Here is a 15,980-nt window from a genome sequence, read left to right as displayed (position 1 = left end):
ATATTCCTTAAAGAGGTGGGGTTTCAGGAGTCTCCGGAAGGTGGTGATTGACTCCGCTGTCCTGGCGTCGTGAGGAGTTTGTTCCCTGCATTGGGGGGCCAGAGCAGCGAACAGTTTTGACTGGGCTGAGGCGGGAACTGGCACTTCCTCAGTGGTAGGGAGGCGAGCAGGCCAGGGTGGATGAACGCAGTGCCCTTGTTTGGGTGTAGGGCCTGATCAGGCCTGGAGGTACTGAGGTGCCGTTCCCTCACAGCTCCGTAGGCAAGCACCGTACGGTATGTCCCCTGTCTCTCTGCTCTAGTCTAGTGAATGGTGTTGTGTTGTCCTGAGTACGGTATGTCCCTTGTCTCTCTGCTCTAGTCTAGTGAATGGTGTTGTGTTGTCCTGAGTACGGTATGTCTCCTGTCTCTCTGCTCTAGTCTAGTGAAAGCTGTTGTGTTGTCCTGAGTACGGTATGTCCCCAGTCTCTCTGCTCTAGTCTAGTGAATGGTGTTGTGTTGTCCTGAGTACGGTATGTCCCCTGTCTCTCTGCTCTAGTCTAGTGAATGGCGTTGTGTTGTCCTGAGTACGGTATGTCCTCTGTCTCTCTGCTCTAGTCTAGTGGATGGTGTTGTGTTGTCCTGAGTACGGTATGTCCCTGTCTCTCTGCTCTAGCCTAGTGAATGGTGTTGTCCTGAGTACAGTATGTCCTCTGTCTCTCTGCTCTAGTCTAGTGAATGGTGTTGTGTTGTCCTGAGTACGGTATGTCCCCTGTCTCTCTGCTCTAGTCTAGTGAATGGTGTTGTGTTGTCCTGAGTACGGTATGTCCCCTGTCTCTCTGCTCTAGTCTAGTGAATGGTGTTGTGTTGTCCTGAGTACGGTATGTCCCCTGTGTCTCTGCTCTAGTCTAGTGAATGGTGTTGTGTTTGTCCTGAGTACGGTATGTCCTCTGTCTCTCTGCTCTAGTCTAGTGAATGGTGTTGTGTTGTCCTGAGTACGGTATGTCCCCTATCTCTCTGCTCTAGTCTAGTGAATGGTGTTGTGTTGTCCTGAGTACGGTATGTCCCTGTCTCTTTGCTCTAGTCTAGTGAATGGTGTTGTGTTGTCCTGAGTACGGTATGTCTCCTGTCTCTCTGCTCTAGTCTAGTGAATGGTGTTGTCCTGAGTACGGTATGTCCCCTGTCTCTCTGCTCTAGTCTAGTGAATGGTGTTGTCCTGAGTACGGTATGTCCCCTGTCTCTCTGCTCTAGCCTAGTGAATGGTGTTGTCCTGAGTACGGTATGTCCCCTGTCTCTCTGCTCTAGTCTAGTGAATGGTGTTGTGTTGTCCTGAGTACGGTATGTCCCCTGTCTCTCTGCTCTAGTCTAGTGAATGGTGTTGTGTTGTCCTGAGTACGGTATGTCCTCTCTCTCTGCTCTAGTCTAGTGAATGGTGTTGTCCTGAGTACGGTATGTCCCCTGTCTCTCTGCTCTAGTCTAGTGAATGGTGTTGTGTTGTCCTGAGTACGGTATGTCCCCTGTCTCTCTGCTCTAGTCTAGTGAATGGTGTTGTCCTGAGTACGGTATGTCCCCTGTCTCTCTGCTCTAGTCTAGTGAATGGTGTTGTGTTGTCCTGAGTAGAGTTCCTGAGGGCCACAGTCAGGAGGTTCTGTTCACAGATGTCCCCTGTGTCTCTGTAGAGGTCCTGAGGGCCACAGTCAGGAGGTTCTGTTCACAGATGTCCCCTGTGTCTCTGTAGAGTTCCTGAGGGCCACAGTCAGGAGGTTCTGTTCACAGATGTCCCCTGTGTCTCTGTAGAGTTCCTGAGGGCCACAGTCAGGAGGTTCTGTTCACAGATGTCCCCTGTGTCTCTGTAGAGTTCCTGAGGGCCACAGTCAGGAGGTTCTGTTCACAGATGTCCCCTGTGTCTCTAGAGTTCCTGAGGGCCACAGTCAGGAGGTTCTGTTCACAGATGTCCCCTGTGTCTCTGTAGAGTTCCTGAGGGCCACAGTCAGGAGGTTCTGTTCACAGATGTCCCCTGTGTCTCTGTAGAGTTCCTGAGGGCCACAGTCAGGAGGTTCTCTTCACAGATGTCCCCTGTCTCTCTGTAGAGTTCCTGAGGGCCACAGTCAGGAGGTTCTCTTCACAGATGTCCCCTGTCTCTCTGTAGAGTTCCTGAGGGCCACAGTCAGGAGGTTCTGTTCACAGATGTCCCCTGTGTCTCTGTAGAGTTCCTGAGGGCCACAGTCAGGAGGTTCTGTTCACAGATGTCCCTGTCTCTCTGTAGAGTTCCTGAGGGCCACAGTCAGGAGGTTCTGTTCACAGATGTCCCTGTGTCTCTGTAGAGTTCCTGAGGGCCACAGTCAGGAGGTTCTGTTCACAGATGTCCCCTGTGTCTCTGTAGAGTTCCTGAGGGCCACAGTCAGGAGGTTCTCTTCACAGATGTCCCCTGTGTCTCTGTAGAGTTCCTGAGGGCCACAGTCAGGAGGTTCTCTTCACAGATGTCCCCTGTCTCTCTGTAGAGTTCCTGAGGGCCACAGTCAGGAGGTTCTGTTCACAGATGTCCCCTGTGTCTCTGTAGAGTTCCTGAGGGCCACAGTCAGGAGGTTCTGTTCACAGATGTCCCCTGTGTCTCTGTAGAGTTCCTGAGGGCCACAGTCAGGAGGTTCTGTTCACAGATGTCCCCTGTGTCTCTGTAGAGTTCCTGAGGGCCACAGTCAGGAGGTTCTCTTCACAGATGTCCCTGTGTCTCTGTAGAGTTCCCGAGGGCCACAGTCAGGAGGTTCTGTTCAAGATGTCCCTGTGTCTCTGTAGAGTTCCTGAGGGCCACAGTCAGGAGGTTCTGTTCAAAGATGTCCCCTGTCTCTCTGTAGAGTTCCTGAGGGCCACAGTCAGGAGGTTCTCTTCACAGATGTCCCCTGTGTCTCTGTAGAGTTCCTGAGGGCCACAGTCAGGAGGTTCTCTTCACAGATGTCCCCTGTGTCTCTGTAGAGTTCCTGAGGGCCACAGTCAGGAGGTTCTGTTCACAGATGTCCCCTGTGTCTCTGTAGAGTTCCTGAGGGCCACAGTCAGGAGGTTCTGTTCACAGATGTCCCCTGTGTCTCTGTAGAGTTCCTGAGGGCCACAGTCAGGAGGTTCTGTTCACAGATGTCCACTTCAGACCAGGACAGATTCGACGACACTTCATCACGGTTCCACGGGGAGCCTCCTGGGCAGGTGTGTGATAAATATACACATACATACATACATACATACATACACACATACATACATACATACATACATACATACATACATACGCACGCACGCACGCACGCACGCACGCACGCACGCACGCACGCACGCACGAATGAATGAATGATATTCTCCGTATCGCCCAAAATAAAGATTTGTCAAATGTATCTCAGCTCTTTTGCCCCCTTCTCCTCTCTCTCTTTCCCCTATCCCCTCTCTCCCGCTCCATCTCTCTCTCTCCTCTCCTCTCTCTCTCTCTTCTCCTCTCTCTCTTTCCCCTCTCTCCTCTCTCCCTCTCCCTCTCTCCCCTCTCCATCTCTCTCCCCCCTCCGTCTCTCCCCTCTCCGTCTCTCTCCTCCCCCTCCAGAGATAACATTGACGTCTCAGAGCGGGGACGTGTCCTCTAAGTTTGTCCTCCATGCGGTCCACCTGGTGAAGCAGAGAGCTTACAGAGCCAACGAGTTCTACAAGTTCTCCTCTCTGCTGGAGAAGAGCTCCCTGACTGAAGCTTTCCCTGTCCTGGTACTGACTCTCAATCAATCAATCAATCAGTCAATCAGTCAATCAGTCAATAAGTCAGCCAGTCACAGTCAACCAATCAATCCCAGTATATATTTCATAAGAAATGCTGTCAACAATATGCGTGTAAACAATAGGGCTCCCCGACAAAAAAAAAACGTTTTTGTTTTGGTCGGCCGAGTCGTCGTCTGTTCTTTCGACCAATCGATTGGTAGAAATGTTAAAATGTTTTTCCATTTCTAAGAACATCCTGTTTGAATGGGATAAGCTATAGGTACAGTACCTAGGCTACTGAGCCTGTCTGATGCTTTAAGCACTGCCATTAAAACTGAAGACACACAAATTAGGGAGCCAGAGATCAATATAGGAGAAAATATCCTGTTCCCTGCCCCTCCTCCTCCCGCTGCCGTTAGGCTCCGGAAGTTACCGTTAGGCTCCGGAAGTTACCGTTAGGCTCCGGAAGTTACCGTCAGGCTCCGGAAGTTACCGTTAGGCTCCGGAAGTTACCGTTAGGCTCCGGAAGTTACCGTTAGGCTCCTGAAGTTACCGTTAGGCTCCGGAAGTTACCGTTAGGCTCCGGAAGTTACCGTTAGGCTCCGGAAGTTACCGTTAGGCTCCGGAAGTTACCGTTAGGCTCCGGAAGTTACCGTTAGGCTCCGGAAGTTGCCGTTAGGCTCCGGAAGTGCCGTTAGGCTCCGGAAGTTACCGTTAGGCTCCGGAAGTTACCGTTAGGCTCCGGAAGTTACCGTTAGGCTCCGGAAGTTACCGTTAGGCTCCGGAAGTTACCGTTAGGCTCCGGAAGTTACCGCTAGGCTCGGAAGAAGTACCGTTAGGCTCCGGAAGTTGCCGTCCAGGCTCCGGAAGCTGCCGTCAGGCTCCGGAAGTGCCGTTAGGCTCCGGAGGTTGCCGTTAGGCTCCCGAAGTTGCCGTTAGGCTCCCGAAGTTGCCGTCGGGCTCCCGAAGTTGCCGTCAGGCTCCCGAAGTTGCCGTCAGGCTCCCGAAGTTGCCGTCGGGCTCCGGAAGTTACCGTTAGGCTCCGGAAGTTACCGTTAGGCTCCGGAAGTTACCGTTAGGCTCCGGAAGTTACCGTTAGGCTCCGGAAGTTGCCGTTAGGCTCCGGAAGTTACCGTTAGGCTCCGGAAGTTACCGTTAGGCTCCGGAAGTTGCCGTTAGGCTCCGGAAGTTACCGTTAGGCTCCGGAAGTTACCGTTAGGCTCCGGAAGTTACCGTTAGGCTCCCGAAGTTACCGTTAGGCTCCGGAAGTTGCCGTTAGGCTCCGGAAGTTGCCGTTAGGCTCCGGAAGTTGCCGTCAGGCTCCCGAAGTTGCCGTCAGGCTCCCGAAGTTGCCGTCAGGCTCCCGAAGTTGCCGTCAGGCTCCGGAAGTTACCGCCCTAAGCAGCCTTTTCCATGTGGAGTGCCAAGTTATCCTACCGTTTCTACTGATATGATTTTCATATAATAGTTTCATTTTAATTTATAATAACGTCTTCGTATCTCAACATTATTGTCATGTGGTTAATCAAATCTAAATGAAAATGATACAAAACCTGAAAAGTAACTTCTATTCCCGTTTACCAACTATGTAAAAACAGCCGACATGAAACCAACCAATAAAAACCAGCCCACAGATAGAAAATAATCTGATAAACATAACTCTCCTATAAATCACATTGTCTACACATGGCCTGTCTGCAATGAACTAGAAACATTGTATCAACTACTAATCTGATAAACATACTGTAACTCTCCTATAAATCACATTGTCTACACATGGTCTGTCTGCAATGAACTAGAAACATTGTATCAACTACTAATCTGATAAACATACTGTAACTCTCCTATAAATCACATTGTCTACACATGGCCTGTCTGCAATGAACTAGAAACATTGTATCAACTATTAACTTAGTCTCACGCTTTGGGCCGTTGATCTCCAGACACACAGCTGGAGGCTATTTGCACCAGGGATGAGCAGTAGTCATGTAGGTCTAATTTACACCAGGGATGAGCAGTAATCAGGTAGGTCTAATTTACACCAGGGATGAGCAGTAATCAGGTAGGTCTAATTTACACCAGGGATGAGCAGTAATCAGGTAGGTCTAATTTACACCAGGGATGAGCAGTAATCAGGTAGGTCTAATTTACACCAGGGATGAGCAGTAATCAGGTAGGTCTAATTTACACCAGGGATGAGCAGTAATCAGGTAGGTCTAATTTACACCAGGGATGAGCAGTAATCAGGTAGGTCTAATTTACACCAGTCATGAGCAGTAATCAGGTAGGTCTAATTTACACCAGGGATGAGCAGTAATCAGGTAGGTCTAATTTACACCAGGGATGAGCAGTAATCAGGTAGGTCTAATTTACACCAGGGATGAGCAGTAGTCAGGTAGGTCTAATTTCTACACCAGGGATGAGCAGTAATCAGGTAGGTCTAATTTACACCAGGGATGAGCAGTAATCAGGTAGGTCTAATTTGCACCAGTCATGAGCAGTAATCAGGTCGGTCTAATTTACACCAGGGATGAGCAGTAATCAGGTAGGTCTAATTTACACCAGGGATGAGCAGTAATCAGGTAGGTCTAATTTACACCAGGGATGAGCAGTAATCAGGTAGGTCTAATTTACACCAGGGATGAGCAGTAATCAGGTAGGTCTAATTTACACCAGGGATGAGCAGTAATCAGGTAGGTCTAATTTACACCAGGGATGAGCAGTAGTCATGTAGGTCTAATTTACACCAGGGATGAGCAGTAATCAGGTAGGTCTAATTTACACCAGGGATGAGCAGTAATCAGGTAGGTCTAATTTACACCAGGGATGAGCAGTAATCAGGTAGGTCTAATTTACACCAGGGATGAGCAGTAATCAGGTAGGTCTAATTTACACCAGGGATGAGCAGTAATCAGGTAGGTCTAATTTACACCAGGGATGAGCAGTAATCAGGTAGTCTATAGGTCTACTTCTATGTGTAAGCAGGGTCAGGATGGATTAGTCCACTCAGACAGGCCTCTACAATGGATTAGTCCCATCAGACAGGCCTCTAAAATGGATTAGTCCACTCAGACAGGCCTCTACAATGGATTAGTCCACTGAGACAGGCCTCTAAAATGGATTAGTCCAATCAGACAGGCCTCTAAAATGGATTAGTCCACTCAGACAGGCCTCTAAAATGGATTAGTCCACTCAGACAGGCCTCTAAAATGGATTAGTCCACTCAGACAGGCCTCTATAATGGATTAGTCCAATCAGACAGGCCTCTAAAATGGATTAGTCCAATCAGACAGGCCTCTACAATGGATTAGTCCAATCAGACAGGCCTCTAAAATGGATTAGTCCACTCAGACAGGCCTCCACAATGGATTAGTCCACTGAGACAGGCCTCTAAATGGATTAGTCCAATCAGACAGGCCTCTAAAATGGATTAGTCCACTCAGACAGGCCTCTAAAATGGATTAGTCCACTCAGACAGGCCTCTAAAATGGATTAGTCCACTCAGACAGGCCTCTAAAATGGATTAGTCCACTCAGACAGGCCTCTACAATGGATTAGTCCACTCAGACAGGCCTCTATAATCAAATCAAATCAAATTTATTTATATAGCCCTTCGTACATCAGCTGATATCTCAAAGTGCTGTACAGAAACCCAGCCTAAAACCCCAAACAGCAAACAATGCAGGTGTAAAAGCACGGATTAGTATAATAATGTATAATAATTAGTATATAATGGATTAGTCCAATCAGACAGGCCTCTATAATGGATTAGTCCAATCAGACAGGCCTCTAAAATGGATTAGTCCACTCAGACAGGCCTCTATAATGGATTAGTCCAATCAGACAGGCCTCTAAAATGGATTAGTCCAATCAGACAGGCCTCTACAATGGATTAGTCCAATCAGACAGGCCTCTACAATGGATTAGTCCACTCAGACAGGCCTCTACAATGGATTAGTCCAATCAGACAGGCCTCTACAATGGATTAGTCCACTGAGACAGGCCTCTAAAATGGATTAGTCCAATCAGACAGGCCTCTAAAATGGATTAGTCCACTCAGACAGGCCTCTAAAATGGATTAGTCCACTCAGACAGGCCTTTAAAATGGATTAGTCCACTCAGACAGGCCTCTAAAATGGATTAGTCCACTCAGACAGGCCTCTACAATGGATTAGTCCCATCAGACAGGCCTCTATAATGGATTAGTCCCATCAGACAGGCCTCTACAATGGATTAGTCCACTGAGACAGGCCTCCACAATGGATTAGTCCACTGAGACAGGCCTCTAAAATGGATTAGTCCAATCAGACAGGCCTCTAAAATGGATTAGTCCACTCAGACAGGCCTCTAAAATGGATTAGTCCACTCAGACAGGCCTCTATAATGGATTAGTCCAATCAGACAGGCCTCTACAATGGATTAGTCCACTCAGACAGGCCTCTAAAATGGATTAGTCCACTCAGACAGGCCTCTATAATGGATTAGTCCAATCAGACAGGCCTCTAAAATGGATTAGTCCAATCAGACAGGCCTCTACAATGGATTAGTCCACTCAGACAGGCCTCTAAAATGGATTAGTCCACTCAGACAGGCCTCTATAATGGATTAGTCCAATCAGACAGGCCTCTAAAATGGATTAGTCCAATCAGACAGGCCTCTATAATGGATTAGTCCAATCAGACAGGCCTCTAAAATGGATTAGTCCACTCAGACAGGCCTCTAAAATGGATTAGTCCACTCAGACAGGCCTCTAAAATGGATTAGTCCACTCAGACAGGCCTCTAAAATGGATTAGTCCACTCAGACAGGCCTCTATAATGGATTAGTCCAATCAGACAGGCCTCTAAAATGGATTAGTCCACTCAGACAGGCCTCTAAATGGATTAGTCCAATCAGACAGGCCTCTAAAATGGATTAGTCCACTCAGACAGGCCTCTAAAATGGATTAGTCCACTCAGACAGGCCTCTAAAATGGATTAGTCCACTCAGACAGGCCTCTAAAATGGATTAGTCCACTCAGACAGGCCTCTACAATGGATTAGTCCACTCAGACAGGCCTCTATAATCAAATCAAATCAAATTTATTTATATAGCCCTTCGTACATCAGCTGATATCTCAAAGTGCTGTACAGAAACCCAGCCTAAAACCCCAAACAGCAAACAATGCAGGTGTAAAAGCACGGATTAGTATAATAATGTATAATAATTAGTATATAATGGATTAGTCCAATCAGACAGGCCTCTATAATGGATTAGTCCAATCAGACAGGCCTCTAAAATGGATTAGTCCACTCAGACAGGCCTCTATAATGGATTAGTCCAATCAGACAGGCCTCTAAAATGGATTAGTCCAATCAGACAGGCCTCTACAATGGATTAGTCCAATCAGACAGGCCTCTACAATGGATTAGTCCACTCAGACAGGCCTCTACAATGGATTAGTCCAATCAGACAGGCCTCTACAATGGATTAGTCCACTGAGACAGGCCTCTAAAATGGATTAGTCCAATCAGACAGGCCTCTAAAATGGATTAGTCCACTCAGACAGGCCTCTAAAATGGATTAGTCCACTCAGACAGGCCTTTAAAATGGATTAGTCCACTCAGACAGGCCTCTAAAATGGATTAGTCCACTCAGACAGGCCTCTACAATGGATTAGTCCCATCAGACAGGCCTCTATAATGGATTAGTCCCATCAGACAGGCCTCTACAATGGATTAGTCCACTGAGACAGGCCTCCACAATGGATTAGTCCACTGAGACAGGCCTCTAAAATGGATTAGTCCAATCAGACAGGCCTCTAAAATGGATTAGTCCACTCAGACAGGCCTCTAAAATGGATTAGTCCACTCAGACAGGCCTCTATAATGGATTAGTCCAATCAGACAGGCCTCTACAATGGATTAGTCCACTCAGACAGGCCTCTAAAATGGATTAGTCCACTCAGACAGGCCTCTATAATGGATTAGTCCACTCAGACAGGCCTCTATAATGGATTAGTCCACTCAGACAGGCCTCAACAATGGATTAGTCCACTGAGACAGGCCTCTAAAATGGATTAGTCCACTGAGACAGGCCTCTACAATGGATTAGTCCACTGAGACAGGCCTCTACAATGGATTAGTCCACTGAGACAGGCCTCTACAATGGATTAGTCCACTCAGACAGGCCTCTATAATGGATTAGTCCACTGAGACAGGCCTCAACAATGGATTAGTCCACTCAGACAGGCCTCTACAATGGATTAGTCCACTCAGACAGGCCTCTACAATGGATTAGTCCACTCAGACAGGCCTCTACAATGGATTAGTCCAATCAGACAGGCCTCTATAATGGATTAGTCCACTCAGACAGGCCTCAACAATGGATTAGTCCACTCAGACAGGCCTCTACAATGGATTAGTCCACTCAGACAGGTCTCTATTATGGATTAGTCCAATCAGACAGGCCTCCACAATGGATTAGTCCACTCAGACAGGCCTCCACAATGGATTAGTCCAATCAGACAGGCCTCTACAATGGATTAGTCCACTCAGACAGGTCTCTATAATGGATTAGTCCACTCAGACAGGCCTCTACAATGGATTAGTCCACTGAGACAGGCGTCTGATCGACTAAAAGATCTCGGTCGACCAACAGCCTATCGACCAATCAAATGACCAGGGGACTAAATGATGCTGTTTTGACTGAGTGTCTCCTCTCTAGTCGGGGAGGACAGTAGAGTTACGTGTCTCTGTGATGCTGTTTTGACTGAGTGTCTCTCCTCTCTAGTCGGGGAGGACAGTAGAGTTATGTGATGCTGTTTTGACTGAGTGTCTCTCCTCTCTAGTCAGGGAGGACAGTAGAGTTATGTGATGCTGTTTTGACTGAGTGTCTCTCCTCTCTAGTCAGGGAGGACAGTAGAGTTATGTGATGCTGTTTTGACTGAGTGTCTCTCCTCTCTAGTCGGGGAGGACAGTAGAGTTATGTGATGCTGTTTTGACTGAGTGTCTCTCCTCTCTAGTCGGGGAGGACAGTAGAGTTATGTGATGCTGTTTTGACTGAGTGTCTCTCCTCTCTAGTCGGGGAGGACAGTAGAGTTATGTGTCTCTGTGATGCTGTTTTGACTGAGTGTCTCTCCTCTCTAGTCAGGGAGGACAGTAGAGTTATGTGATGCTGTTTTGACTGAGTGTCTCTCCTCTCTAGTCAGGGAGGACAGTAGAGTTATGTGTCTCTGTGATGCTGTTTTGACTGAGTGTCTCTCCTCTCTAGTCAGGGAGGACAGTAGAGTTATGTGTCGCCCGGTGGTGGGCCAGCCTTGGTGACGTCACCGTTGACTACAGTGTCTCCTTCCACGGCCTGACCACCTCACCCTCACCTCTACACATAGTGAGTATATACACCTCACCTCTACGATGACATCACAATACCCCACGATGACATCACAATACCCCACGATGACATCACAATACCCCACGATGACATCACAATACCCTACGATGACATCACAATACCCCACGATGACATCACAATACCCCACGATGACATCACAATATCCCATAATGACACCACAATACCCCATAATGACAAAGCAAGAACAGGTTTTTAGAACAATTTGCAAATATATAATAAACATAAATACTTTATCTACATAAGTGTTCAGACCCTTTTCTATGAGACTCCAAATTGAGCTCAGGTGCATCCTGTTTCCATTGACTATCCTTGATGTTTCTACAACTTGATTGGAGTCCACCTGTGGTAAATTCAATTAGATTGGACGTGATTTGGAAAGGCACACACCTGTCTATATAAGGTCCCACAGATGAGTCAGAACAAAACCAAGTTATGAGGTCGAAGGAATGTCATCGTGGGGTATTGTGATGTCATCGTGGGGTATTGTGATGTCATCGTGGGGTATTGTGATGTCATCGTGGGGTATTGTGATGTCATTACGGGTATTGTGATGTCATTACGGGTATTGTGATGTCATTACGGGGTATTGTGATGTCATTACGGGGTATTGTGATGTCATTACGGGGTATTGTGATGTCATTACGGGTATTGTGATGTCATTATGGGGTATTGTGATGTCACAACTATACCACAGCAGGAACACACTCCTCCGTGTTGTGGGACGTGTCGTACCAGTTTTACGACCAAAAGTCCTTTCCTTTTCTGACTCATGCTTTTGTCTCACCCAGCATGCATCAGACGGTGTGACTAGTTTTGAGGTGTCCTCTCCCCTGAGGTACGAGGACGTTTCTCCCATCATCACCCTGAAGACTTGGGTCCAGCCACTCAGGTACAAAACTAAAGAAAAACACCCACCCACACGTTTCTCCCAGGGTCACCCTGAAGACTTGGGTCCAGCCACTCAGGTACAAAACTAAAGAAATACACCCACCCACACGTTTCTCCCAGGGTCACTCTAAGACTTGGGTCCAGCCGCTCAGGTACAAAACTAAAGAAAACACCCACCCACACGTTTCTCCCAGGGTCACCCTGAAGACTTGGGTCCAGCCACTCAGGTACAAAACTAAAGAAATAGCCACACGTTTCTCCCAGGGTCACCCTGAAGACTTGGGTCCAGCCGCTCAGGTACAAAACTAAAGAAAAACACCCACCCACACGTTTCTCCCATCATTACCCTGAAGACTTGGGTCTAGCCACTCAGGTACAAACCTAAAGAAATACACCCACACGTTTCTCCCAGGGTCACCCTGAAGACTTGGGTCCAGCCACTCAGGTACAAAACTAAAGAAAAACACCCACCCACACGTTTCTCCCAGGGTCACTCTGAAGACTTGGGTCCAGCCACTCAGGTACAAAACTAAAGAAAAACACCCACCCACACGTTTCTCCCAGGGTCACTCTGAAGACTTGGGTCCAGCCACTCAGGTACAAAACTAAAGAAAAACACCCACCCACACGTTTCTCCCAGGGTCACTCTGAAGACTTGGGTCCAGCCACTCAGGTACAAAACTAAAGAAAACACCCACCCACACGTTTCTCCCAGGGTCACCCTGAAGACTTGGGTCCAGCCACTCAGGTACAAAACTAAAGAAAACACCCACCCACACGTTTCTCCCAGGGTCACTCTGAAGATCTGTGTGCAGCCACACTGGGACATATGTCTCCAAATACAACCCCTACCTACCCCTCTACCCACCACCTACAGTCTGATATATATACCAGGTTACATTAGTCACTAATCTGGTCAGCTTCGTGATTAACTTCTGTGTTCAAACGTGTTCGTTTTTGTGAGGAAACTCTCAGCTTCTCCATCCTCTCAGAAGGAAACTCTCAGCTTCTCCATCCTCTCAGAAGGAAACTCTCAGCTTCTCCATCCTCTCAGAAGGAAACTCTCAGCTTCTACGTTTCCATCCTCTCAGAAGGAAACTCTCAGCTTCTACGTTTCCATCCTCTCAGAAGGAAACTCTCAGCTTCTCCATCCTCTCAGAAGGAAACTCTCAGCTTCTCCATCCTCTCAGAAGGAAACTCTCAGCTTCTCCATCCTCTCAGAAGGAAACTCATCTTCTCCGTCCTCTCAGAAGGAAACTCTCAGCCCCCTCCTTCCTTTCCGGTCCATGTGGGCACACAGACCAGGCACTGGGGACACAGCCGTGTATCTATCCCCAAGCATCCCATCTAGTCCTGGCAGATCGTCTCAGTGTACAGAGTCTAACCCACAGCATCTATCCCCAAGCATCCCATCTAGTCCTGACAGATCGTCTCAGTGTACAGAGTCTAACCCACAGCATCTATCCCCAAGCATCCCATCTAGTCCTGACAGATCGTCTCAGTCTACAGAGTCTAACCCACAGCTGTGTATCTATCCCCAAGCATCCCATCTATCCCCAAGCATCCCATCCCATCTATCCCCAAGCATCCCATCTATCCCCAAGCATCCCATCTAACTCTGTCTGTTTCCTGCTTCTTCCAGACCTCTGAGTTCTAAGATCAAGGCTCTGGGTCACAGAGATGTCCTCCCCAACAACAGACAGCTCTACGAAATCATCCTCACCTACAGCTTCCACCAGGTGAGAGTGTCTAGGTTGTATTATACACCTCTGTTTAGTGTGTCTGACCTCTCTACCCCTCTACCCCTCTACCCCTCTACCTCTCTACCTCTACCTCTCTCCCTCTCTACCTCTCTACCTCTCTCCCTCTCTACCTCTCTCCCTCTCTACATCTCTACCTCTCTCCCCAGCTGTCCAGTACTGTCTGACCTCTCTACCTCTCTACCCCTCTACCCCTCTACCTCTCTACCTCTCTACCTCTCTACCCCTCTACCCCTCTACCTCTCTACCTCTCTCCCTCTCTCCCTCTCTACCTCTCTACCTCTCTACCTCTCTACCTCTCTACCTCTCTCCCCAGCTGTCCAGTACTGTCTGACCTCTCTACCTCTCTACCTCTCTACCTCTCTACCTCTCTACCTCTCTCCCCAGCTGTCCAGTACTGTCTGACCTCTCTACCTCTCTCCCCAGCTGTCCAGTACTGTCTGACCTCTCTACCTCTCTCCCCAGCTGTCCAGTACTGTCTGACCTCTCTACCTCTCTACCTCTCTCCCCAGCCTAAGTTACGAGAGGTGACCCCAGCTGTCCAGTACTGTGTGTGTGACCTCTCTCCCCAGCTGTCTAGTACTGTGTGTGTGACCTCTCTACCTCTCTCCCCAGCTGTCCAGTACTGTGTGTGTGACCTCTCTCCCCAGCTGTCCAGTACTGTGTGTGTGACCTCTCTACCTCTCTACCTCTCCCCCAGCCTAAGTCAGGAGAGGTGACCCCCAGCTGTCCAGTCCTGTGTGACCAGTTGTATGAATCAGAGTTTGACTCTCAGCTCTGGATGCTGTTTGACCAGAACAAGAGACTGTTGGGCTCTGGAGACGCCTACCCACACCAGGTAGTAACCACAATACAACCATGATATAACCACAATACAACCATGATATAACCACAATACAACCATGATATAACCACAATACAACCATGATATAACCACAATACAACCATGATACAACCATAATACAACCATAATATAACCACAACACAACCATGATATAACCACAATACAACCATGATATAACCATAATACAACCATGATATAACCACAACACAACCATGATATAACCATAATACAACCATAATACAACCATGATATAACCACAATACAACCATGATATAACCATAATACAACCATGATATAACCACAATACAACCATGATACAACCAGAACAGAGACTGCTGGGCTCTGGAGATGCCTTCCCACACCAGGTAGTAACCACAACACAACCATGATACAACCATGATACAACCATAATACAACCACAACACAACCATGATATAACCATAATACAACCATGATATAACCATAATACAACCACAACACAACCATGATATAACCATAATACAACCATGATATAACCATAATACAACCACAATACAACCATGATTACAACCACAACACAACCAGAACAGAGACTGCTGGGCTCTGGAGACGCCTTCCCTGACCAGGTAGTAACCACAACACAACCATGATACAACCATAATACAACCATAATATAACCACAACACAACCATGATATAACCATAATACAACCATGATATAACCATAATACAACCACAACACAACCATGATATAACCACAATACAACCATGATATAACCATAATACAACCATAATATAACCACAACACAACCATGATATAACCATAATACAACCATGATATAACCATAATACAACCATGATATAACCACAACACAACCATGATATAACCATAATACAACCACAACACAACCATGATATAACCATAATACAACCATAATATAACCACAACACAACCATGATATAACCATAATACAACCATAATACAACCACAACACAACCATGATATAACCATAATACAACCATGATATAACCATAATACAACCATAATATAACCACAACACAACCATGATATAACCATAATACAACCATAATACAACCACAACACAACCATGATATAACCATAATACAACCATCATATAACCATAATACAACCATGATATAACCATAATACAACCACAACACAACCATGATATAACCACAATACAACCATGATATAACCACAATACAACCATGATATAACCATAATACAACCATAATATAACCACAACACAACCATGATATAACCATAATACAACCATGATACAACCATAATACAACCATAATATAACCACAACACAACCATGATATAACCATAATACAACCATGATATAACCATAATACAACCATGATATAACCATAATACAACCATGATATA

The 15,980-nt window shown here is 46.9% G+C and overlaps 1 protein-coding gene across 1 annotated transcript; it reads left to right on the top strand.

Annotated features, from left to right (window-relative positions):
* Window positions 1-2,694: 2,694 nt before the first annotated feature.
* LOC127918803 (tripeptidyl-peptidase 2-like) lies at window positions 2,695-14,621 on the top strand. Its single transcript, XM_052502023.1, has 7 exons — window positions 2,695-2,788; window positions 3,018-3,173; window positions 3,559-3,713; window positions 10,956-11,072; window positions 11,885-11,985; window positions 13,627-13,723; window positions 14,445-14,621. The coding sequence occupies exons 1-7, from the start codon at window positions 2,695-2,697 to the stop codon at window positions 14,604-14,606; spliced, it is 882 nt and encodes a 293-aa protein (XP_052357983.1). The 3' UTR covers window positions 14,607-14,621.
* The last annotated feature ends 1,359 nt before the right edge of the window (window positions 14,622-15,980 follow it).

The sequence above is a fragment of the Oncorhynchus keta genome, unplaced genomic scaffold, assembly GCF_023373465.1.
Source record: "Oncorhynchus keta strain PuntledgeMale-10-30-2019 unplaced genomic scaffold, Oket_V2 Un_contig_1491_pilon_pilon, whole genome shotgun sequence".
NCBI lineage: Eukaryota > Metazoa > Chordata > Actinopteri > Salmoniformes > Salmonidae > Oncorhynchus > Oncorhynchus keta.
The sequence above is the reverse complement of the archived record's forward strand: the minus strand, read 5'-3'. Positions and strand labels throughout refer to the sequence as shown.